Below are 27483 nucleotides of genomic sequence, written 5' to 3' on the forward strand. Positions count from 1 at the left end.
TTGCAAACACTTCATACTAGGTAATAACTATGAATAATACGTGTATCAAACGATAGTGTGGTACTAAGTTAAAAAATATTTTATTATTATTTGTTTTGTGTTGTCAACATTTCTAAATATAATTAGTGTATAAGTTCTGTGTATCTTAATTTCTTTCTATACACTTTTACACCTATCAATAATTATTATTTATGGTACAGTAGGTCGTCCGTTCTGTAGCTAAGGGGCATCCGTAAGGGGGAGACAAAATTTTCTGTTAACGAGTAACAGAAATTATTGTAAACCATTCATTGTCGTGCTATAAATATTTTTATAAACATTATTACTTTTTTCATTGCTAAAATTTACACATATTCTTTATAAAAATTACAAAATTAAAAAGAAAAACAATAAAAATTAATAAAACCAAGCAACTATTTTACCAATAACTACTGCTCTGTTCTCCAAGCTCGGTCTACTTCCGTTTTAATCGACATTTCTCGTAAAAAAATAGACGATGCGTCCCGTCAAATTCGACAAATTTGCAAGTAGCCAATTTTATATGTAAAATTATATGGGAAATGTCATCGATCGTCATTTCTTAGCCATCGCTGACGCCGTTTTTATTCGATCATACGGTAATGCTTAGAAGTTGATTTATTTGTAATAACAAAGATTAATATTATGCATATTATTAGATCGTACACTGAGCTTTGAAATTCACAATAAAAAATTTAAAAATAATATCTTTAAATTGCTGACCTGGATATTATTTATTTGTATCTTTCCATTGGCTCGATTTTCCTTATTCAATGTTAATTAGCGCTGATCAATATTGCTACGATCAATATTGCTACGAAAAAACCAGAGTCGGACTTGAAATTATTTTAAGTAATAATTAAATATTTTTGTTGTTGTTAAGATACCCAAAGCAAAAAAAAAGTATAAGTGTAGCATATCATTGTACTCAGGAAACTGAGTTCTTTTTGAAAATCTAAAAATACTTTCAGATAGCCCTAATAAAGTGGCTATGAAAATGTGCAATTAGTTTTTTGATTTTCTAAAAAGTAACGATAGGAAATAAAACTCAGCAATCCTTGAAATTTTTAAAACTATTTTGTTGGTATCTTGGTGAACATCACAAGGCGCAACTTTACCCCTATTTAACCATCTTCGTATCTATTACTGTTTCAGAGATACCAATGCACGGTGCCCGGAGGTACAGGCTCCCGTCTACCAATCTCAAGGTGTGGGGTTCGATTCCCACACCCGGCATTTCATCAACCGACTATTTTTATTAAAATAAAAATAGTTTGGGTACCTAGGTCGACTCAGTCTTAAATGAGTACTTGGGATTCACAATCCTGAGGTAATAATAGGCGGTTGAAGCGTAGTGCTAGCCACATTACTTTCCTTGTATACCGAACGGCTCTAGTATAGCAAGCTGTACCTTGCTACTCCCAAGGCGTTAAACGCTATATACGGGAGCTATATATATTATAGATACCAATGCTCGTATACCACGAATTTATAGCACCCTGTGTAGGTAGCGATCTGTAAAATTAAATGCTATTTATTTAAATGTATTTTGTAGTAAATTGATCATTTATTTATTTATTTATTTCTAGTCGGAACACAAACAGGACAAGTCCCAAAATTAGTGTCCACAGCTTACATATAATAACTAAATACCAATAACAATAGTAATAACCAATTTCAAAATTATAATACTATTTTTCTTAAAATTACAATTTTTTCTATATATATATACACAAACTAAGTCAATATCAACGCCAATATGTTTAAGATTTAAGCAAAAAAATATAAAATGAAAACACTATGAAATAACAAGCAAAGGAATCGCGATAAGGAATACAATAATTATATATTAAAAGTAAACAATTAAATTATAGATATTAAACCATAGAAAAAAGGAATTAACTTATAAATACAAATTTACTATTCAGGAGTATAATATCTGGATATGGCTATACACTCACAAATTGTCGTTTTAATTTACATTTTAAGGCAAACAAATTATCACAAAACAAATCAAAATCCGTGCAGTAGGAATTGGCAAACTCCAGCATTCTGTTAACTGGTGAATTGGCAGCACTATTTGTGTGAGAAAATGTCTTCTTGAAAAGGGAGGTGAATCTTAAATTTTTTGTTGGAACATTAAATGAAATCATAGACAAGAGATAAGGTGAATAGATTTTAGAATTTATTATTTTGTGTAATACTGCTATATCAGTAATTATTCTACGATGTTCTAAAGTTAATATATTAAATCGGTTGCACATAGATATATAAGAGTCGTTAATATTATTTTTATATCCCAAACATTTAACAAATGTTTTTTGTACCTGCTCTAGCCTATATATAAATATGGTACATTGGATTCCACACTGAGGATGCAAAGTTCAACTGCGACTGTATACATACGCATAATATAAAGAGAGCAAAGCTTTATTGCTGGTGAATTGTCTAGCCTGCCTGTTTATAAATCCCAGCATTCTAAATGCTTTAGAAACAATAGCCTCAATATGCTCGCTAAAAATCATTTTCTCATCAAAGAATACACCCAGATCTCGTGCTCCTTGTTTTCGAAATAAATCAATGTCACCTAAGCTATAGTTATACACTATCTTATTGTGATTACGACTGAATGAGATCATGAAACATTTTTCCGGATTTAGAAAAAGATTATTTTTCGAACAGTAATTCTTAAAATTGTCCAATTCAGACTGAAATAAAAGCGCATCATTGATGTTACGAATTTTCATAAAAAATTTTAAGTCGTCCGCATATAACAAATAGTTGGAAAAATGAAAACAGTTTTTTTATATCATTAACATAGATAATAAATAATAACGGACCCAGGTGACTTCCCTGTGGAACTCCCGATGTAGACTCATACGGGAATGATAGACTCTCAGCCACTGACACCCACTGAGATCGGCCCGATAAATACGATCGAAACCACTCAAGCATGACTCCATCCACACCGACTCCCGCCAATTTTCCTAATAAAATATTATGATCGACCTTGTCAAAAGCCTTACTGAAGTCAGTGTAAACAGAGTCCACCTGTACACGATCATCCATGCTACTCAATATAAATTGGGCATAGCTGATAAGGTTTGTGTTTGTAGACCTCCCAGAAAAAAAAACCATGTTGCTCGGGATTTAAAATATTTTTTACTAAGAAAAATAGATATTTATAGACAACTTTTTCAAAGATTTTAGCAAATATACAAAGTTTAGAAATACCTCTATAATTTTCTACGTTTTTCTTGTCGCCCGATTTAAGGATAGGTATGACCAAGGCATGCTTCCATTCTCTAGTGCAGTTTCTAACAAAAATTGATGGAATATCATCACATCCGGGCCCCTTTTTGGGATCGAGTTTCCCGAGAACTTCCGATACTTCGCTTTCATCTCTATGCAGACAATTCAAATCCGTATGCCCGAGTGTGACAGAAACCAAAGCCGAACTATTTAAATGAGGTTGAAATACACGATTACTAATGCTCTGATTATCACTTGCCCTCTGAGTCTTATATTTCATATCCATCGGAATGGTAGCGCTGCCGCTTTTAGCCGAAACAAAGTGCCAGAATTTTTTACTGTTGTTTGGAATCTCTCCTTCAATATAATTTAAGTAATTATTATAATCCTCCAATATAAGTCTTTTAGAGCGGCTTCTGAGCAATTTAAATGTATTAAAATCTTGTAAAGTTTTATAAATTTTCCACTTTTTGTGAAACTTATTTTTTTCTTTAATTACGCTGAAGGTAGACCACATTAGAAATGAAGTTCTGCGCTATAGGTCTGTATCTAATATCAAGCCCATAGTGTCAGATGCAACCTGACGCATATGTCCACAGCGTAGAAGGTACTACTGGTACTACTACTATCCTTATAGATACATTAATTTCAACAAATTAACATAAAAAGCTAAGACTGTTTTACGTAAAAAAAGTGCTCTTTGTTTAGTTCGAAACAGTGAACAGTTTTCAAGATAATTGCGTTTAAAGATTACGATTTTAGTATTGGCGTATAGTCATGAGATTGATATTTATAATTTCTTTATATTTTATCATTTTGCTATTGCTAAAATCGATGCATCGTAACATTTAAACAAAAATATCTTGAAAACAGTTCGCCATCACCATTCGCCTTTGGCAATAAAATGTATATAAGAGTACTAAGTTAGATACACAATTTTTAACACCCTGTACATACCCTCTTTAATTAAAAATGTTATTGTTTATTTTTAAATTAAAACTGAAAAGATAACAATGCAAAACCAGGCATTTGCCAACATACCTTAAGTTGTCAACCTATGATTTTGCCAGTGTCAAATTGAATTTCCTTGGTATTTCCTAAACGTTAAGCATTCAACATTTTTTCATGGTAAGTTTATATATTTTCAATTTTGTGGCTCACAATAATTACATATAAAGTACATAAAGTATTTATTAGTTTTAAATATTAAAATTACATTTGATATTGACAAACTCATAGGTTGGCAACTTAAGGTATATTGGAATTTGTCTGGTTTTGCATTGTTACCTGTTCAGTGTTCATTAATAAATAGATGCAGTTTTTCTTGAATTAGTTAAAGTCGGCATGTCCAAAGTTGTTCAAATTTGGCATGTGTATTCAGCATACGCAGACCTTAAAAACATATGCCCATCTTTGCTGTAAAATCAACAAGAGAGCCAATATTTGGGCATGTTCAAAATTTGCATGGGATTTCCTGTTTCCAAAGCGGATGGAACCAACATATCTATGTATGGTCCTGCTACCTGTATCAACTTTTTTTATGTTCACGAGTGCTATAACATTCACGTTTTTTTTTTCTTCACAGTTTCATTTTAGTATTATTTAGTATTATTCCTAAGTCATCTGTTTAGCTTCATTTTCATTGCTATATCTTCAATATACAACTAGAAATGTTTCAAACCAATAACTTCTTTAGTTTATTTTTCGCTCATATTTTATAAAATAGGATAATGTCAAATAATTGTGTCACATTTTAATTTTTTTTTTTAACAGAAATAAATTAAATAATAAATTAACTCTTATAGCTCTAGCCATCTGTTATGTTTCGTGAAACCCGTTCCTACATAACACACCTGGATTAAAATTTAAACAGTGGACCGGTCTGTTATAATCTTCAACTCTTATTACTTAATTTGATTTCATATTAAAATTTTTCACCTAAAGTGTAATCGGAAGATTTTTACTCTCATTATATTCAATGATGTAACAACGCGGTTTTTTTCCTCTTAAAACCTACTACATATTACATCGGCATATGCAAATAATCTGAACATAATCTATATTTTATAGAGAATTATATTAGTTAATAATCATTTCTTTCTGAAAAGTAAGAGGGGGATAATGAGAAGCAATTTTAATTTTAATATATGACAATAATTTTAATTTATACATACATGTATATTTTTGTTTCCGTTTCCTTGACCAGATAGAATTATAATAATTTATGCATCTCTCATATATCGTAAAGCAAATAATTATGACATTCTACTCAAGGACACCACTTTGCTCAATGTCATTTCCTCTATTATTTAATTATACAGGGTTGTTCACCACATACGACACGGAGTATTGTAGCTAAACGATTACATTTTTACAAATTGTAAGTTTTGGGTTCGTTGAAGGACTATTAGAGCTACAATTTAAAAATATTTTTAAAATATACGGAGTGTCCCAAATAAATAAAAAATATCAAAGTTGTATTTTTTTAAATGGAACACCCTGTATATTATTACATTTTTAGTTTCTACGATTAAAATAAAGGGAAATTTGATTAAGGTTTATAACACTTAAACCTTGCCGTTTTTGAAATATTTCAATTTTGTGAAATTACAGTAAAAATTTTAAGACTTCATTTCTCAAAGGGTATCAAAGTTTTTAATACTAAATATTTACTGAAGTTTATTTATTGATCAGTTATTGTGTTGCAATAATAAAAATAATACTACCTCATACAGAGTGTCTAAAAAATTATTTTAAATTATTTCTAGCTTAAACGCCAATAACTTCTTTAATTTAAATGGAACGCCCTGTACATTTTAAGAGAATCAGATGCAAAATTTAATTGTCTATCAAATTGTATTATACCATTTTTTACCTATCCCTTCAAGTTTTCGTAAAAAATGCATTTTCTTATAATTTAGACGTCATTTCTCAACACACCCATGGAATATTGACATTTTAGATTATTGTTAAAGATGTAACAAATTTCCAAAGAGATACTAATATTGTCGATATAGTTCCCTTATTTCATTAGTAGTTTTATTCTAGTAATATTACTAGCCAATTTGTATGCAAAAAGAAAACTATAAAAAATATCAGATCTTTATAAAAGAGTATACCATTAATTAAATACAACACCATTATTTGCGCCCAAATACTAATTAATTACATACTTAATTGTGTTCGTTAATAAATTATTCTAAATAAATGTGGATTTGAATAAGAAATCAATATAATTTTTATTTAAGTTATTAAAATGAAGCTGTGCAATGATTGCACAGCTACACCACAATCGCCTGAGCTACACATTTTGAGAATTTACATATTTCGTATAAAGAATAATAGCAGAACTGAAAATCTGAGCTCTGTGTGATTTTTTTTCTTTTAAGTTATCTAAGTTAGTACATCAAAAAAGGTCGCAAGTATACTTTAAATTTTGAACTGCCAAATATCATTTTCTGTCATCAGTGTTGGATCAGGTGTTCAGTAAAATGTCAGAGTATGAACTGGGTCATGAGTCAAGGACTAATAGACAATAGCCAAAAACGGTAAATAGGCAGGATTGCTTAATCCCTTAAATAATACATAATGCAAAGCGCCCATTGAATCGGATCGGATCGGATCGGCACGGAACAGTCCTGTCGGAATGATTTGAAATACGTTGAAATAGATTGACATCCGCGCACTGCTTCAGTGCCGCTTGGCTTCGGAATCAGGCTTTTTTGGTAGAGAGGGCAAAAATTCCGAAGGTCCGATCAGTTTCCTCGTTGTGTCTGATGTAAACAGTGTGTATACTACCTTGTAGTTGATTATTTTGTGTGCTATGTATTGTTTACAATAGATGACGAACTTTTAATTGATACTGTTAAAGAATATCCACACCTCTATGATCAAGCTAGTAAATATTATCATGACAGTTCACGAAAGGAAAATTCTGAAAAAAAAGGGAAGAAATAGGAAAAATTCTTCATTGCACATGTAATATTATATTTTAAATTATTATATTATTAACATAAATAACATTAGTAGTTGCAGGTAATTTTGTGTGTCAAAATTCAACTTCATCCATATCACGGTATGTTTCTTCTACCTTGATAAATACTTTCACGTTGCCAAGGTACAGAACCTTGAGGAGAAATAAAAAACTCTTTAAATGTTTCTCGAATTCATGTGCATGTGCTTCTCTTTGAAAATTGCCACCCTGTCTTGCCACACGTACTACGCCTAAAAGTTCTTCTTCGGGCTCAAGTTCCCCCGACAGCCATTCATATTATTTGTCATTTCGAAGGAAATTATGTAATACGGTAGTGGTCTGTACAATCAAATCGAGATGCTCTGGTAAAATATTGAATTTTTTAAAATATATGCGAAATTTTGTTATTCCAAACCCCTAATTTAAATTCCAAACCCATTTTCACTTACTCGTCTTGCTCTGCTGTAACGATAATTATAGATTTTTTTAGCCTCATCATTAAGGCTTTGTATACCTGGATACGGTCTCATCAAATTTGGCAGAAAAGGAAATGCTTGTGCTCCCACTATCACATGAGGCAACACTTTGTCTGTCCCTGGCAGAGCTTAGTTTTGTGGTATTCCCAGTTTTCCAGAAATTAAATTTTTACCTAATCCTGACGAATTGATACCACCGTCGCTATTTCGTCCATATGCTCCAATATCAACAGTTATAAATCTAACTACACGCCACATAAATTATATTTCGACTGATAAACTGAAGCATACCGATTTGGTGAGCGGGTGTTGGACGTTTCCGGACTGAGCGATGCCGTGCCGATCCGATTCGACCCGATTCAATGGGCGCCCTGCTACGTACTTTAGCCGAATTTCATGGCTCAATTACGCCACTTTCGTTCACAATCTCACTTCCACTCGTTTGCATAGGTGAATATTACTCAATTCCTATTTCACTTCTTCGCATGTCAGCTAGGACTAATACAGTTTCTATGGACAAATTTCACCGGTTAACCAGTCCTGAATAGTTTACAGTTTTTAGTTAACCGGTCTAATTTGTCCATAGAATCGTTAGTTTCGCGGCATCAATTTTGATGCCACTGCAATCCTTGCTGGCGTGAGAGGAAATCATATAGGAAATGAATTTATTGACGTATACAAACTGCGTTAAAATTTGGCGAACGTACTTCTTATTGGATAGTTTACAGTTATTGGTTAACTCACAATGGTTAGAGATTTTTATGGTCAAGTTCTGTACAATCAAAAATTTTCTTGTGCAACCCTGTGTCTTCTATCCCTTGGTGGGCTGGTACACAGAGTAGGAGGCATTTATTTGCTTTGCTTAATTTGTTCACCTTCTCTAGGTATTCTTTAGCCAACTCCGAATTGATGATTACTCAGTTGATCGCTCGTTTAATGCTTTTTGACTATCGGGTAAGATAGCTATTTCTTGTTTCCGATAGTTCCTATCTAAGATAAGTTGTATACGGATCTTTCGATAGCATAGCCACTGGCTATTTAATATCTTCTCAAATCGTCACATTAGGCATTATGACTTACTTTTTTTGTACATATTAGGATATTTTGTCTATGCAAATCAGTACAAATATTTCGTCCGGTCGAGATTTCTTTATTATTTAACGCATGATTAAATTAAAGTCGAACCAATTTTTACCTGTTTACAAAATATTTCGATTGCATAATGTATCCACGAGCCTAACCATTAAGTTAGCTACAGTGGCACAACAACACGGCTAGCCGACATTTGCCGAGGAAAAGTGGGTTTCGGGGGCAGTGCGGTGCGTCTGGTATTATTTCGATTGTGCTTCTTTAACGAGATTATTCTTTAATAGAAAATCATCAGATTTCAAGCTTTGTTTTACTGTTTGCTGATTGAAATCAGATAGCAAAACGGTTGTCAGCTGTCGAATTCTGTTAATTAATGTAATTTTTCAATGTTGGCTTTGCAATAACTGAACTTTAAAAAGAAAACATTAGTGTACCATATTACAGGATGTCCCATTTTGGTTGAAATCATGCAGTATCTCTAGTATTTGGTTCACCATGCAGGATGCGGTTTGCACAAACCTCTCCCACTTTTTTGTCAAACGAAAGATGCTATAAACAAAACTTTTATAGCCCCATTTGTTTCTGAGCGACAGGATCTCTACAGGACAATGTTGTCATTTGGGACACCCCCCGTATACCTGTTATTGCGAAAACTGTCGAGAAGGTGAAAACTGTTTATAATAGATTCCGTTTCTTTGCTATTCTTTTACTGATTAAGTTTTTCATGAGCAGCAACATTTTTCAATTGCGCCAGATATCTTAATCATCAACCAGCCACCAAAGTCCACTGCTGGACGTAAGCCTCCCTCGTTTGCTTCCATAATTCCCTATATTCGAAATGAGAAAATTTTAGATATCCGCTACTTTTTCTTTCTTCTTTCAGTGCCTATCCTCTATGGATGTTGGCAATCATGTTGGTCCATATAATCCTCTTGACACCCGCCCTGAATAAATGTACGGTCGTCATTCCCGTCCACTGTCTAATATTTTTTAACCATGATGTTCGTCGGCGTCCCTGGCCTCTTCTACTATCTATTTTGCGCTGCAGTATTAGTTGGATAAGTTGGTATTTATCATTATGCATCACATGCCAAGGTATGCCATTTTCATTCACTTTCACACTATGTATAATTTCTAGTTCCTTTTGCATTCTTTGGATCACGGTGTTGTTTGTAACATGGTAAGTGTATGCAGTCCTGAGCATGCGGCGATAGCATAACATTTCAAAGGCTTCCAAGCGTTTAAATGTAGCATCGGTCAAGGTCCAAGCTTCCACTCCATGTAGAAGCGTGGAGAATACGTAGCACCTTAGAACCTGTGTTCTTATAGCAATATTCAGATGCATATTGCATAGAATGTTTCTAAGATGGTTCTGGCTTTTTCTATTCGGCATCTGATCTCTCGTCAGTGCTCCCATTCCTTGTTCAGACTGCAGCCCAAATACGTGATTGTATCTGCTGTTTCTAAGGTTTCTTATTCACCCTAAACTGGTGGTACTGCGCCTCATCATTTTTTACTAACTATTAGAATTTTGGTCTTCTTTGCAGTTAAGCCTCATCCCATACATATCGCATGCCTCTACTACTCGGTCTATTAATTTCTGCAATCTCTCAGCACTATCTGCTATGAGGACTGTATCGTCCGCGTACCTTAAGTTATTGATGGTTTCCCCATTGATCTTAATTCCTTCTTCCGTTTCACTGAGCGCTTGTCTAAACAGTATTTCGGAGTACGTGTTAAACAGAATTGGTGACAGTATGCATCCCTGACGCACTCTCCGACTCTAAATTCTTGGGAGGTTTCGTTGTCTACACGCACGGTCGCTCTCTGATATCTGCTCCATAAACTAGAAATAACAAAAAAAATCCACACTATATGTGCATAAAATTATACAATAAATTATCTGACTCATTTAGACAAATTGAAAACAAGAACTTGTTCCGAAATAAATAATAAAACTGCTGATTAAATTGGAACCATACACTCTGGATGATTATTTGAATATAGAATTGTAAATTGGAAATAAGTATTATTTAAGTTAATGATTTTCTTTTAAGTTATCATTAGTTTTTTTCTCGCTAATTAACGCTGTTTCACTTTGTTAAACAATTTTGAAATAAAGATGTATTATTATTATTATATTATTTAGCTATTTGCATCCAGTTAATATGGATACGCCTAAGTATTCTGGTTGGAGGACGGCCTCTGCTTCTGAAAGCATCATGCTCTGGTCTGTATTCTATAATTTTCTTCGCCCATTGGTTATCGTTTAGCCTTGCAATGTGCCCTGTCCGTTTCCATTTCAAAGTAGTTATTTTCTCTATGGCGTCCATGACTTTTGTTCTGTCTCCCCCCCCCCCCGCACTTCGATATTCGTTACTTTGTCTCTCAGAGGTAGCCCCAACACTGATCTTTCCATTGCTCTTTGCGTTATTCTGATTTTGTTCACTGTTTTCTTGGTTAATGTGGGGCCTCCGCACCATACGTTAGAACAGGTAGCACGCATTGATTGAATACCTTTCTCTTCAAACATATCGGAAGTGCTCCTTTAAAAATATGTTTCATTCGTCCCAAGTCAATCCTATTCGTCTGCTGAGCTTGCAAGTTTGGTTATCGCTGCTTATACGTATTTGGTGTCCCAAGTACTTGTAAGCAGTTGTTTCTTCTATTTGGTATTGGTTAATATATATTCCACCGCCAATTACTAGGTTTGTCATCACTTGGATTTTTGAGAAGTTGATTTTTAGTCCCATTTGTTCAGAGGTAGCATTCATTTTTTGTAATATTTCTTTGGCTTTATTTACGCAATTGGATATCAAGACAATATCATCAGCAAATTGCAGGTGGTTCAAGGCTACGTGCATTCTTGTCTCATTACAAATTGATTGAAAAGATACATCATCACTACCCTGTATAACGCGAGTCAAATATTGATTATTTATTGTTTACACTACTTAGATATAACATGATATTATTTTTGTCTATTCTGCAGATTATACATTTGCTCATACATAATTATGCATAATAATATCCAGATATACTATTTAAAACCATTATTTACTGCATTACAACACAGCTATACCCTTGAACTTGATCAATTCCTACCTTGAAAAAAGTCATTGAAATTATTTATTACAGGAATTCGATTGAGTTGCATTATAATTGTTTGTCTTGAACGTAACACGTTACTCATGCCAATGTAATGAATTGTTATTATCTTTATTGTATTGTACACGAAAATTGTTAAAACGGTTTTTTTCACTACGTGTCTAAACCTATTATCATTTTGACATGGCTCAGGAAGACCATCAAATGCTAGTAGGTTTGATTTTTTACGTCTTTCACAAGAAATTGTATTGCGTAATCAAGATAAGTTCAAGAAACAAGTTCAGGAGAAAGTTAGCATAGATGTTTTTATAGATTAGCAGTAAAAGAACGTGATGTTAGGTCTAATTGCCGTAACATATAATATGATATTTTTATCTTATTTATTGCATACTCTTTAAAATATATCTATTTATATATAGTTAGAAGATTTAGTAATTCTTAAGCAGACTCCAACTACCTAATTATAATCAGGTTTAGACTCAGATTAACAACTTATTTTATCTCGTCAGAAATCAGAAAATTTATAGCGAGTGTACAAATTTTATAGGCAATATGTTCTAAACTAACAAGAAACGTGTGATGTACATGAAATGTGATCAACATAGAATTATTTTGCATTGCATCATATTGCACAATATTGCATATTGTTTTCATATGCATCATATTGGTTTTGGAGTGATCTTTTGCTGACGACCTACAATTCTCTAGTGTTTATGTTCTTAGTCATGCAGCTTGACTATGAAGCTCTAGTCGTAAATAATAGGATGCTTTGACCCCATACACCAGAGGTTCCTGTTTGCGGACTCGGCCTTCGGACCCGGCCTGTGAACTTGGCTTTTCACACAAAATACGAGAGTTTTGGCGAAAGAAGGGTTTATTCACTCATATTTAATAAATTCGGCGTTCGTCTGTGTTTTTTGAGAATGTACAACAACCGAAAACGCATTATAGTTTGTGCTAGCAGTCCGCGGACTTAGCCTGTGACAGGCTTGGTCTGCCAAAGACTTGGTTTGGTCTGGCCGACAAACGCAAAGATTTCATCCGAAAGCCGGATGCGCAGGCCGGATCTTCTGATGTATGGGGGCTATTAGTTCTCCATGTTTATATAATTCGCCAATGACAGCTAACTAAGAAATATTGAACCAGGGGTTCATTTCTTGAAATGATATTATATTAGATATTAAAGATCAGATGTGAACTGAATTATACAGTCAAGTTCAAACGTATTGCTCAAAGAGACACACTGCTACGTAATTGACAAGTCTTTAGAGGAACGTTCCAATTAGAGAAGTATAGCGTTCCGACCGTTTATTATATAATACTGGGGAGTATATTAATTTTAGTGTTTTTGTGTTTTGTGAGTACAATAAATTTTAAATCATTAAGAATCCTAAATCTCCTCCTATTTGTTTTGTATTTTTCTAAAAAAGACTTCAAAATCAAAGATAGCACCGTGATTGAAAAAATCCACACCAAATTCAGTGGGCAAAGACTGGAAGTGACCATTGAAAAACACACTGTAAAGGCGGATTCACTAAACGGACAACCCGCGACATAACATTTTGGAGATTCGGGTGCCTTGCGACAATTGAGACCAACTTGCGACTGTTTTTGTCAATATCGAAAAGACGGAATGCTCAAAGGGGTTCTGTGTTTTTTCTGTTTTTTTGCAAACAGAGTTTGTTTGGTGAAAACGGCACTCAACTAGCAACTTTCCACGTTTATTACTGGATATTCTTATAAAATCATGAAAAGATGATCTCCGTTTATTTCTGTGTCGTTATTTATCAAGTCGGTAATGATTTTACCAGTTCCATAATCTAATGGCCGTTTTAAAAATGAAATCGTCCTATATATTGGTCTCTTCCGTGTTTGGTCTTTTACACTCAGTTATTTTGGATTATGCGGATTATACTCTGTAGAAGTGGACCGACTAACCCTTACGGTTAACCTGGAGGAAAACCCTCTAGCAATACTGGAAACATTAATAGTGCAAATTCCGGAAAGGGAACTATAGGAGAGGCAGCTGACGCTTACGCGAGACCTGGAGGCTGGTCTCTCGAAAATGTCAGCTGATAGCGACCAAGAGGCACACAAGCTACGACCTCCTCTATAAAGGTTTGGGAGCCTACGTCTAGGCCCAACAGGCTACACAGGTTACGGTTTCCTCTACCCGGCGTCGGTCAACCAGGCGGACCCGCTAAGAGTAGAGTATATATGGAGGTACCTCCGACTGTTCCACGAAGGATTTGTTCCAGAGGAAGCAAAACACTCCTCGAAAAAGGGGAGAGTAAAGAAACCAAGAAACCGCCTGGCATATCTCCACCAAAGGGCATGAAAGGGAGCGAGAACCTCTCACCTCTGCTCCGACAATGACAGAAAAAGGCCAGGATGGAAAGCTGTCCAACATCCAAGGGCAAGCAGAGACGTACCACCAGCTTTGCGAGAACTCCAATGTAAGGAAGGACATCGAGTTGGCGAGTCACCAACTCGAGGTAGAAGTGCCATGGTTAGGTCCTCAAAATAGGAATTGACTTCAAATCCAAGGACAGGCAATAGAGATGAGATATTAGATGAGGGCTATATTCTCTAGTATAGATTCGGGACAACACCGGTATACGGAGAGACCAAGTTAAAGAATTGGAGAAAATGGAGACAAATCAACCAGCCTCCACCTCACGGGTACCTCAGCCGGAGACAAGCTCCTCGACTGTGAAAAGTACGGAAGGCCAAACCTCAACCGTGGATTGGTGTTCACACACTCAGAAGATGTCCACTCTTCGGAGGAAGAACATGTCAACTGTTGTCAGAGGAGGATAGGAAATATCCTGTGTCCCCTACAACAGGAAAACTTCCATGTATGATGAATTATAGACTGTATGATGAGTTATATCTAATTAAAGGGGGACAAAATATATCTTTAAGATCACGTTGGTTAACCCCTCTCCCACTCATTCTACTTTGGACTATACTAAAAGCTGGCAAAGGTTAGTCTTGGGTCGAGATTTCCGTATGTAAGAAGAGTATAATGCGTTTATAGTGTACTGAACAAAGAGTAAACAGTGAACACGTTGCCAAACGTATGAAATTTTTTGGAAAAAAAACCGAGAAACAATGCACATCGCTAAGAGACGTGGAAGGGGATATAGCAGATTTGTCGCAGTTGACCGGTCGACCCAATCAATACCTCTGTCAGTACTTAAAGTTCTAGGAAAAGGTGTACATCATGCGTTCAGCTTCACTATTTAATTACGTCTCGTGATACTTAATTTGTTTATTTATTAACGAGTCGTTGTAATTTGCCCTATAGCTAGAATTTTTTTAAGTGCAAGCTTGCATTTTTGGTAAAAATAAGTGGAATTGAGTGGGTGTTCGATAGTGGTCGCGCTATTAGACTCTGAACTGAATTGAATTGACTGAATTGTTATATACAGTTGACTACTACTGTACATATAAACGGTGTCTTCATGTTAACACTGTTTTCTTATTTATTATATACTACGTATTTACATATTAAATTATGTTTATAATTCTTCGAGATTTTTACGAATGTTTCTTAACGTTTTCCTCGCTATCTAACGAAATCATTAATAATATTATTTCGTGGCTCGCCATTTCTCAATCAGGCCGACCAAACTTTATACATATACACATGTATATATTTCTGAATTAAGAAATGGCCAATTATAACATATGGGTGGTTGATAACCGCCTATTTTATAAATTTACGCCTCTAGCGTTGTCGAAATAGTGCATTTCATTGGAACACGATTTGTTCTGTTACTGCAATTCGGCTTTCTTTTCAAACAAACACAAATTGGCTTCATTAGCTGCAACAATTATTTATTATTTTCGCATACACGTGACGAAATACTTTACAAGAACAATTTTAACTTTCCTATCTAAACTGAGATATTTAAAAGATATGGTTTGGTTTGGTCATTATATTCTATAATATACTAGATATTCTATAATATACTATAGAGTGCTACAAATTCGAGGTACCAGCATTGGTATCTCGGTAACCGTAATAGTTAAGTACATGGTTAAATTGGGGCAAAGTTGCGCTTTGGGATGTTCACCAAGATGCCATAAAAAAGTTTTAAAAATTTCAAGGATTGCTCAGTTTTTTGGAAAAATGGATTTTTTTGAAAATCAATTTTATTTTTTCCTGTCGTTACTGTTTAGAAATACAAAAAAACTAATTGCACATTCTCCTAGCCACTTTATTAGGGCTATCTTATAGTATTTTTAGATTTTCAAATTAGCTTATAATTTGTGAGATACATAAGCCAACTTAGTTTTTTTTAAATACGGACCTGCATTTTTTATCAGGTTTTGAAAGAACTAAAAACTCAGCAATCCTTGAAATTTTTAAAACTTTTTTTATTGCATCTTGGAGAACATCCCAAGGAGCAACTTTGCCATTTAACCAATTTAACCATCTTCGTATCTATTACGGTTTCCGAGATACCAATGCTCGTACCTCAAATTTGTAGCACCCTGTATAATTGTAAAATAGTTTTCAGGCAAATATACTGGGAGCTTTATGTTTAGAGTTTTGTGTTAGTTTTATGTAGTGAAATATACTTCATAAATAAACAAAAATACGAGTAGCAAAAAAAGGGACCAAAAAACCCTACATATATGCTTATTATCTGCATTAAGTTCATCAGACCGAAGGGAACAGCCATTCGACGACCGGTTTCGGAGATTTTTCTCCATCGTCAGGCCGACTTTGCTGTAACCCTCGATCTGACCAACGAAAAGCAGAGAATACCATTTGAGTACAAACCGTACAAACGTAAAGTATACTTCATTCATCAATTTCAGGAGTGTCTTTACGCTGTTTGTAATCTGAAGCTTTGGATACTCTTTTGACTTTTTAAGTTATTGTCCATATACACACATCAGAACATAATATTATTGCTTTTGTAGAGTTTGTATACAGTCCTATATAGTTTTAATATCTCCAAAATGTGGTTTTATTAAAATGCTGCCAAAAGCGCTACATGCTTATCGCTTTAATCAATCCAAAATTCTCCAAGTAAAAGTTGTAATAAAATAATAATAATAATAATACGTTAAGGCTTATGATAAGATCTCGCACTCTTGGATATTATTTGTACATAGAACATATAAAGTCAACCCTACACTAATCAGATTCATTGAGAATACAATGACAAAATGGAAAACCACCAGACACCTACCAAAAATGCAGATACCGGATCAACAATGACGGGAAACCCAGACACTAACATCCGATCCAGCAAAATTACCATTAAAATAGGTTTTATATTCCAGAGTGACAGTCTAAGTACACTTCTCTTCTGTTTGTGCATGAACCCCCTCTCAATTATTCTAAACACATCAACTAAAGGATTCAAAATCAAATCAGGAAGATCAAGCCACATAATCACACATCTCTTTTATGTGGACGATTTGAAACTTTATGCAAGCACTGAAGAAAATCTAATGAATGCAGTTAAAACAGTAGAAAAGTTCAGCAACGAGATTGGTATGGAACTGGGAACACAAAAATGCAAAATTCAAGGAATAGTAAGAGGAAAACTATGTATAACCGCAACACCGGATTACTCAACAGCAACCAGCAACAAAATAGAGTCCATGGAAGCCGGAGAATATTACAAATACCTAGGAATAGAACAAAACAAAACTATCAACCATGTAGCAATCAAGAATAAACTGAAACAATCATTCCACAACAAAGATTGAAGGGCCTACTCAAAACCCACCTCAACTCGAAAAATCTATCGAAAGCCATAAACAGTTATGCTATACCCATACTAACGTATTCCTTTGGCGTAATTAAGTGGTCAGCAACGGACATCAAAGACATTGAGACTGTATCTCAGCGAACTGAGCCACAACTTTGTCGATAATGAACAATCGCTCAAGTGGCTAATCGATGGGCGATTCTTCCCGGAAACTGAGGGCTTCTTCATATCTATACAAGATCAGGTGGTTTCAACAAAGAACTATAGGAAACATATTATCAAGGATGGGAGCATGGAAAACGATCTATGTCGATGGTGCAACTTAAAATTTGAAACAACACAAGATATAATGGCAGGATGTTCAACTCTAAGTCAATCAGACTATACACTTACTACGAATAGCAATATTGGAACTACACACCAGAAACAATTATAGAAAATAAAAGAGCAGCTCTCTACTGGAACCGGTTAATTCTAACTGATAGGCACATACCACACAAATTCTGGGACAAACAGGGGAAAACAGTGCATTTTATAGACTACGCCGCGCCGTAGTGAACACACACAGTCTCATCTCAACATACAACGAGAAAATCTAGAAATACAGAGACCTGGCAATAGAGATCAAGGAGATGTGGGATGTTCGCACAGTGATGGTACACCCCATAGTATTGTCAACCATTAGAATTGTACCAAAATCAGTCAAGAACCACCTCAAGGAGTTGGACCTATCATCTAACTTAAATAGTAACCTAAATAGCAAAAAAACTAACCTAGATAGCAAAAATGCAACATTCCGTCATTCTTTCTGTATGTAACTTGTTCAGGAAAACTTTAACATAAATCGCACTTGAATATTGCTTGATTAGGTGAAAACTACCCGCAAGCAATATTAGCCATACCCGAAACTCGGAGATACACGGAAATAATAATAGCTCCCGTATATAGCGTTTCGACCGCCTATTATTACCTCACGATTGTGAATCCCAAGTACTCATTTAAGGCTGAGTCGACCTAGGTACCCAAACTATTTTTATTTTATTAAAAATAGTCAGCTGATGAAATGCCGGGTGTAGGATTCGAACCCACAACCTTGAGATTGGTAGACGAGAGCTGTACCTCTACGCCACCGGGCACCTAGGAATAATAATAGAAGTAATAAGTAGTAAAGTCGTAATTTTCCGGAATTTAGCTATAAAAATCTGGTAACACTATGTGCACCCCCGAGGTATTGAACTAAGCGCCGGCACTGAAAGGAAGACGTTGATAATAAGTGAATTGTTTCTTGTCATTTGTTATTATATCCAAACAAAATGCGAAATATCAAAGTTAATCTAATTATGCACGTGTTTAACGCAATCGAGTACCATGACGACCACAAAAGTTGATTGATTACCTTTCGTAGTTTCAAAACGCCGGCGTAAACATTTGCTTCTCGTTTGCAATCTCGCTAATAAAGCGAATTATAGCGGCGAAACAGAATTTTGAAAGAATCGGTTACAGCTACGATAATAGCCGTGCGTGTAGCATCGTAAAAATGTCAAGTGTATGTTAGAGAGCTGGCGTAGAAAATTGCCATGTTGTTATTCACCATGAAACGTCTTGCCAGTTTCATCTTCGACACGTCTGCTGTATTATCTGCATCTATAATTGTCGGTGGTTATTTTTCCTAAACAGTAGTCATCACTATTCTAGATTACATAGTGTTGTGTTGCTTTTGCACTTGAGAATGAGGAAATTATTACCGCTGGAGAATACGAAGCCAAGATTATATCATTTATACTGCTTAAAATAGGATAGCTTGTCAGGAGAAGCAAAAGAATATGCCGCTTTTTGGATATTAAGAGCCAAATAATATTATAGTGGTGTTTTTATACAATTTTAGAGGCATTCTTCTGGGGGATAAATCAGATAAAAGATACGAGGGTATTGTTTTGGAAATAATCTCAAAAACAATGTTTTTGGAGAATACAGTATTTAACGGGATATGCGATTTGCAATTTTGGTGCATCCTCATTTTTATTTTCTCAGCCATCTCTCTATACAGGATGAGTCTTAAATAAGTGCAAATATTTTTAGGGGTAGCTATTTCTGTTTTTTTTAAACGGCCTCTACATGTAGGGTAGCGCGGGGCAATAAGAGCCACCTAAGGAAAACCTGAAATAAAATACTACTCATTCCACTGCTGGCAACAATTTTCTTTTTCTAGATAGTTCGTGATGTGTAAAATAAAATATAAGTATCAGTTCTCTGTTTTAGATAAACATTACTGGTATGCAAAAGAAAAACTAAAACCTATCATTGGCTCTCATTACCCATAACAGTGGGAAAATTGAAGCCACTTTATTTTACATATTTAAATCTGTTATTAACATTGTCAAACAAAATTTGAATTATTTTAGGTAAAACACAAGAGAAAAAGACATGTCTGAAATATTTTAAAATAAAAATTTAAGTTATTTCAGTAGAAACCAAAGTTACAAATATGTTTGGAACATCCTAAAACAAAATTTAAATTATTTTAGTTAAAACAAAAGACACAAAATATGTCTGGAATATTCTGAAACAAAATTTAAATTATCTTTTTTAAAATAAAATAAGGAAATATGTTTATAACATTCTAAAATAAAATTGAACCACCATGGGGGATGAGAGCCACTCTGGCTCCGATTACCCCGTTTGTTTACATATTTGCAAGTTAAAAATAACAAAATTAAATGCGCTAACAGAAGCAAAACAACTACACAAATCGAACCTACACTTCAGTAGATTTTGATTAACACCGCTATTTTGATCTAAAGCAAAATATAAATACAACTTACACTAATTTTTTAAAACGTGCACGCTATAAGAAAGTCCCGTAAACTCGATGCGTTCTCTAACAGACTTTGAATCGTACCAAAACATGGCGGTGGTGGCTTTAGGAAACATTTAATGGGGGATCCCGCATATCGCAATTGTCAGTGCTCAGATCAGGGCGCGTTATTCAAAATTACACAATGGCTCTCATTACCCAATGGCTCCCAATACCCCGCGGTACCCTACAACTTTACGAACATAAAAATCATACGGAAAGACATGAAACAATGAAGTCGGGTATTGCAGATCATATGTGATCCAAGCCCCACTACATAAAATGGTTGGAAGCCTGGGTTGTCCAGAAAAAAAACTCATTGGAAAAAGCGCAGATTTAAAGAGGCCGAATTCATTTCTAATAGTAATAAAATCTTTGGCAATCGAAGTATGGAAATTTCAACGATAAACCACTCATAAAACTCTCTAATGCAGGTATTCTTAGTGGAGAACCTAATGGCTGCACCCAACTAATTCACGGGTGAATGCTCCGCTGTAGTATATACTCTCAGTAGTTTTAGGATTTAGTTTAATTCACACTTGATAACGATCAGTGATGCTTCTGACCGAAACGTTGTGTAAGCAAAATAAATAAAGACAAGTCCGAAATCCTGATTTTTTTTTCCTGAATCATTGTCTACCAAATTCAAACTAAAGTATTTTTGTTGGGCTACAAATCCGAAATATCCTGAAAGACGAATATTTTGATAGCACTTATTAGGAATTATTTTCGCCTGTTGGTCACTAATCTTGTGAAATAAAAATGTTGAAGAGCCTTACGTTACTCTGGTTAAAAATATGCAAAGTATGAAGGAAATTGGAATCCTTCCATGCTTGCGGACTACTATTGACTCCAGAAACAGTTCACAAAGGGATTGCAAAAAGACACCGTTGCAGGAATACACCAATAAACTAAAATGTGTTGTCCAGTGCAATCTAATATTTTCGTCTTTTTTTAACTTATAAAACCTTATTTTTGCTGTTTATTATGATATATATTGGATTTGTACCCTACACACTGTTCTTCTAACATTTTAATTGGTGTAATAATAGGAGCCAAGCTATTAATTTATTAAAAACTCGTAACTTATTTTCTTGTTAAGAACAAAAAATAGAGTAATACTAGATAAGCTTGGTATGTCGGTATTCCGTGCTTTTAAATTAATATTTAATGACCCGCATAAATTCTTCTACTAGTACTCTTGCGGATATTATCGCAGGTTTGTCGGCATGGTAAGGTTAACTCAGTGAAAAATCTTATAATGTAACACGAACTCACCATTATATGGGAAAGTAGTTCTTCGATGGTCATTAATTTAGAAACTTTCAATGGCGTAGTAACAAGAAGAGCTGAGAAGAAGCAACCTAAATTAAGTGCATATATTAATAAATTACGTTCGCATCATTACAGATATAAATCAAATATAACTTTAATATTGTATTATTATTGCATTAGAGAACCAGCGACGTGAGCAATGATAAAAACGTTAAGTTGATTTATTTTATTATTCTGGTAATGTGGGTTAATAATGTAATATACCTTTCTTCTAGGTCAATGTCTCAATTTTACAGATTGATATACCTATTATGGAAAAATTAAAAATGCATTATACAACTTTAATTAATATTTTCCAATAAGTTGACGAAAAATGCACGTAGTGCTAATTTTCAGTCAAAAATTATCTTTATTATGTAATTATATCAATATATCCTTATTAATAAATAATATTTTCTTGCCTTTAGCTGTGTATTTTTTCTAATTTCGAAGAATCGAAAGTAGAGAAAAAATTAAAAAAATAAAAGTAAAAAGAAAATTGGTTTGCTTGTCGTAAAGGGGGGAACCAAGCTCCACTCCCACAACCGGTTTCTGGGCCTACCCTTCATCAGGTGGGCTGTCCAGAGACTGGTTCTCACCTATACGGCAAGCAAAACTCCTTCTATATCAACAGACGATGTCGTAAAGTGTCGGTGAGATATTAGTGCATCTCCCATCAAAAGATGGTAAAGAGCGTAACTTCATCTATAATCAACCGAGGCGAATGAGGTGCGCCACCCTGTATATCTTAAAATTTCTAGTTTCTTAGTAATAAATAGTGTGTAATATACTAAACAAATTATTTTTTGTCTGTGCTGAAATAGATATATGTTCTATAATTTTTAAAAATATGCATGGTTGTTTGTTATTTATATTTATTATTTTATATTTCAAAACATAATTGTTTATTTTTGCACTACAGTATTAATTTAAGTTTTCATTAAGTGGAATACTTTATGTAATTTTGAGTACTTAATTGCCCATTTTGGCGATTTTTTGAAGCAATTTGTAGCTAAAGAATTTGACTTATTAGTATCTCTTTCTAAATTAAAAATGCAAGTTCCCGTCTGTCAATTACGAGTTCCCGTCTGTGAATTCCCTCAATACGAGGGAAAACAAAATGTTGATATTTAGGTGAAAGTTTGAATTGTTGAATTGAACACCCTGTGGAATACAAAGCAATAAGTCTAAAAATCATTTTATGATCTAAGTACGTCTTTTGTCGATAGTTTGTTTTTTTATTCATCTCATTAGATTTATTTTTATTGGATGTATTCGCTTTTGAATAAGACAGCATTGGAAAGTCATATTATCATTGTCTATTGACGTTTACTCTAGTAGAAATGGTTTTATATTCCGAGGTATGGGCTATTTGCTGCTTTATTGATCATGGTAGAGATCAACTTTTTGACTTAAAACCATCTCTGCTCGAGTAACTGCCCAAGAGAAAATAATAATATGATTTTTCAAAAACAAATATCACATAAATCATAAACACTTAGGTCTGTTGACTTGGACCAAAATCGAAGGTATAGTGTTAATGTTAAAAACACGAAAAAAATTTAGTGTCTTCTTTAAAAGCGCATGTCTCTAAAAAGAATGAAGCTATTGAGATGAACCAAAAAACAAATTATCAGGAACAGATACACCTAGATAATAAAGTTATTAATAATTTCCTTGCTTTGTTAACATACTCCACAGGGTGTTTCAAACTTTCACCAAAATGTCTTAAACTGCATCATTTAAAAATCATTTTTACTCAATATAAAAATAAATTATGACCTTCTTAAGGCCAACTGAAGAAAATACTATTACTTAGCAGAAAGTAATCGAAAAACTATTTTTTCTTGAAAATCTTTGTATATTTAGAAAATTTCGGTATGTAGACGTAAAATCAAATTCGAAACAGCTCTTCTCTTTGACTTTTTTTGAATATTTTTTTATTTTGTCACTTAATCGCATATAATCATTTTTGCATATATGTTGACACACGCTGTAAATGTGTCAAATAATTATTACTTAAAAAATATATGATAAAATTGAAATTATTTGTTTCAGGTTTGGAGGAAACGATTAGTCTTGTAAAAGGAATCGGAGGTGTAGCTTACGGATACAAATGTGATTTATCCAACAGAGAAGATATATACAGGGTGGCCAAACAAACCAGGAAAGAAATTGGAGATGTAAGTTAAAAAAATATGTTAGTAGAGAATATTTATTTATCCCTAAATATTTTTACACAAGATCATAAAGGAATTTCTTATAATATTTATTTATTAATAAATCTATTTCATTTTAATTCTGTATAAACAATGTAACCAAAAAACTTGGCTCAGAGAGTATCGAATGTCTGAGAAACGTATAATTTCATTGTTCATAGATAGTAAAAAATCGACCAAGTCCCATCTATGTCGAGGTTCCCGATAGATTACCGAAGTTAAGCGACGTTAAACGGGTGGGCGTCTGGAAACTCTGTCGTGCTATTGTTCCATGGCAAGAGCTTGTGGCAAGAGTGTAAAATCTATTAACACGCACTGCTCATTCGGCCGATTTGAGGTCGGATGAGATCAGTTATCTCGTAAGAGTCGATTTAGTAAGGTCCGACCGAGATCTCGGTCTCGGTTACAGTCATTCTCGGCTAAAAATCAGGCCGAGATCTTGGTCTCGTTCTCGCCATAAAAAGGCCGAGATTATCGGCCACGGCCGAGATTGCCCACGATCGTCAAATTAGCTTATTTTTGAGCGTATCGCTCCACCTATCGATGCGTGGATGAATGAAATACCCGTCCAAAGTCAAAAAAAGAATGGATCATATCTGGTCCATATATCGTCGGCTTTATGATGAAAAGGCGTATCTCGATTTTTGCCGATTTTGAGATATCAACGTCATAACATGCCCAATGGATCATATTTTAACATAGCGAATTTGCGCATCTCAATATTGTACCTTTTTCATTTTATATTAGTTTAAAAATTTGCCCCATCTCAAATACTACAATTCTTCGTTATGACGAAGAGACCTATGTTGAGTAGGGCTCTTTGTTATATCAATTATTGTTATACCAATTGTTATACCACAAGAAAGATAGAATTTGACATAGGTCCTTTTGTTTTAAGTTATGAAAATGAAGCTAGAGAAAATCACACCATTCTACCTAATTATTTTCTGACGGTTGCTTGGGACAAAATAAAACTTCTATCATGGCAGCAGCTCTCTATTACAGTGTGATTTTAGAGTCTATTTTTTTTTGCCAAAAACCATTGTTAGAATGAGCTAGATTCTGCACATAGCTGTATCGGGTGTGCAAAAGATTGTCCGAGAATAAATGGCCGAATAAAAGGGAGATTTTGATGGAAACGAAAATTGCCCTAATGAAAAAAAAATAAAATTCCCGACATCATAATTTCTCTAAGAACATTTTAGCGAACCAAAAACTTGCCCGAAAAATACAATAATTTTCATCTCATTATCATTGTCAGGCCATTGGCATTGTCATCCCTACCAATTTTTGGAAAATTTTATTTATTTTGCCTATCATCATCCAGCATAAACACGTAGAATGGAAGTTGAATTTGTTATCATTGAACAGGGAAAACAGAAACTGTTACTCCACAGTTATTTGTATAAAAAAACGAATGAAGAAACATGTTTTGTTTTTGTTTAGTTTTGTTTTTATTATATGGACCGTGAGTTTAAATGCCCTGCATTAATGCCCTCAATTAACTAAAAAATTACTAAAAATATATTAGTTAAAAAATGAATTTTTGTATAAAAAACAATATTATTAAAATAAGCTAGATAAGAGTATTTTAATTGATTATTGTCTTTGCTTCTGGCATTAAAATTGTCTTTGTTTTCTGTTGATCTAATCCAACGCGAAAAAAAGTGTTTAAAAATATTTGTTTCTGATTTTTTGGCGATTTTGTATTGTATTGTATTTTCTTGTAAATATTCCATAATGTGAATATTGTATCATTTTTTTCTTATTAAGAACCGTTATTACCGTCATTTTTAAATTTATTTTACATGGGCGTATGTATACTATTCGTTCGGAAATAAATTTATTATTATTATAACAAAAAGGCCTATCTCTATTAAACAACTAAAAATAAATTATTTATTAGAACTTACGCTCGATTTATCTTCAGAACGTTTCCTCAATGTCTCCGTTTAAGTGTTAATACAAAAACACTATTAATAAATTAAAGACTTTACATTTATTGGCCAAATAAAGTAAGTGATTTTCTTTAAATTGCTCTCCTGAAAAGTAGCAAAAATTTAGATACGCCTTTGCGTCATAAAGCCGACGATATGATCTGATAGAATTACGAAAGGGATCTCCCGGACGGCTAAAGAATCGCCTTCATATTTCTATGCGTAAACAATGAACGAAATATTAGATGTTAGTGTCTTATTAATGTAAATTTTATAAATTTAACAGAATTGTGCTTTTATATGAATTACTCGTATATCCTACAAATAAATAAAAAATTTGTGTGTAATTATTCACCTCTATACAGAGTTCTGAAACCAGCAGCTTATATATTTCTAGTCTGCATCACCAACAAGCGTCTCTAGCAAACAACTATTTAGAACGAATATGATGAAACACTGCATAATTTGAAAGGATGCAATGCTGAAAAATTACTTTTTTAGCCTACAACATAGACTAAAAAAAGTAATTTAAAAGTATTAGAAGGGTATTAGTAATTTTATAGTGTTTAATCCCAATAAAACCGTTTCTGCGTAAAAATAAAGCCTTTATTCCATTATTATCAGATGTTTTTTTTTATATAAAAAACTATTGAATAAATATTGCATTGCGTCTCGGTCTCGGTCTCGTTCTTGGCCGAGAATTTCTTTTTCTCCCGGTCTCGGTCTCGGTCTCGGCCGAGACTAAAAATTTAGGTTCGGTCGGACCTTACGATTTAGACACTCTCAAGGTCAGTGGGCCATTGACAATTATATGGCCGAGGACCACGGTTCAGATTCCGCGTAAACAAAGTAGGCTCAATCCAGATTAGCCTTAACAGCAAAAAGGAGACGTTAAATTAAAATATATTTTTTTAAATCATATATGGCAATTTCGTATGATTTTAATAATAATATATACATACCTATAAATTATTAATTATTATGATATTTAAACAATGATTATCTGATACTTATTACTACGATTCAGTTTAAATATTTGCACTTAAATTTAAGTAAATATACGCATTTGTGCCTCAATGCTATTGTAAATAATGAAGTGCTAAAACAGAATAGGTAATGCAACTCTCATATTATATGTTCAAAGAATGTAACTAAAATATGTTTTAGTTTGACCCAGTATTTTCAGTTGAAATACCATTTTACTCTGTAAATACTCTTATTGCTAAAATAATTATATATTAATGTTCTATATTGAATATTCTTTATGGATCAAAATTATTGATGTAATGTATAATGTTTAAATAAGTTAAGTTTTTTTAAGTCAATTTATAATGTTTTATTTATTGCCACTAACAACTGACGAGTATTTGACACGCATCAGAAGATGGTTACGCAAGGTGTTTTCCTTCATGAGCTTTTCTGTGACTAAAAAAAAACTCCGGACATTCAAAAATCTCATTACTTTGTTGCTTCTTTACTTTTTGGTTGCGATTATTAACTGAGTT

At 33.8% G+C, this 27483-nt stretch overlaps 1 protein-coding gene across 2 annotated transcripts in view; it reads left to right on the forward strand.

Moving 5' to 3' along the window:
- The window catches only part of LOC115879170 (estradiol 17-beta-dehydrogenase 11-like), a 139058-nt gene that overhangs the window by 87329 nt on the left and 24246 nt on the right, over positions 1-27483 (forward strand). For both annotated transcript variants that reach the window (XM_030895861.1, XM_030895860.1), the window contains exon 3: positions 23881-24005. In XM_030895861.1, coding sequence (XP_030751721.1) covers positions 23881-24005 — 125 coding nt within the window. The remainder of the gene's footprint in view (positions 1-23880; positions 24006-27483) is intronic.

The sequence above is a fragment of the Sitophilus oryzae genome, unplaced genomic scaffold, assembly GCF_002938485.1.
Source record: "Sitophilus oryzae breed Bouriz unplaced genomic scaffold, Soryzae_2.0 scaffold_1576_pilon_pilon, whole genome shotgun sequence".
Classification (NCBI taxonomy): domain Eukaryota; kingdom Metazoa; phylum Arthropoda; class Insecta; order Coleoptera; family Curculionidae; genus Sitophilus; species Sitophilus oryzae.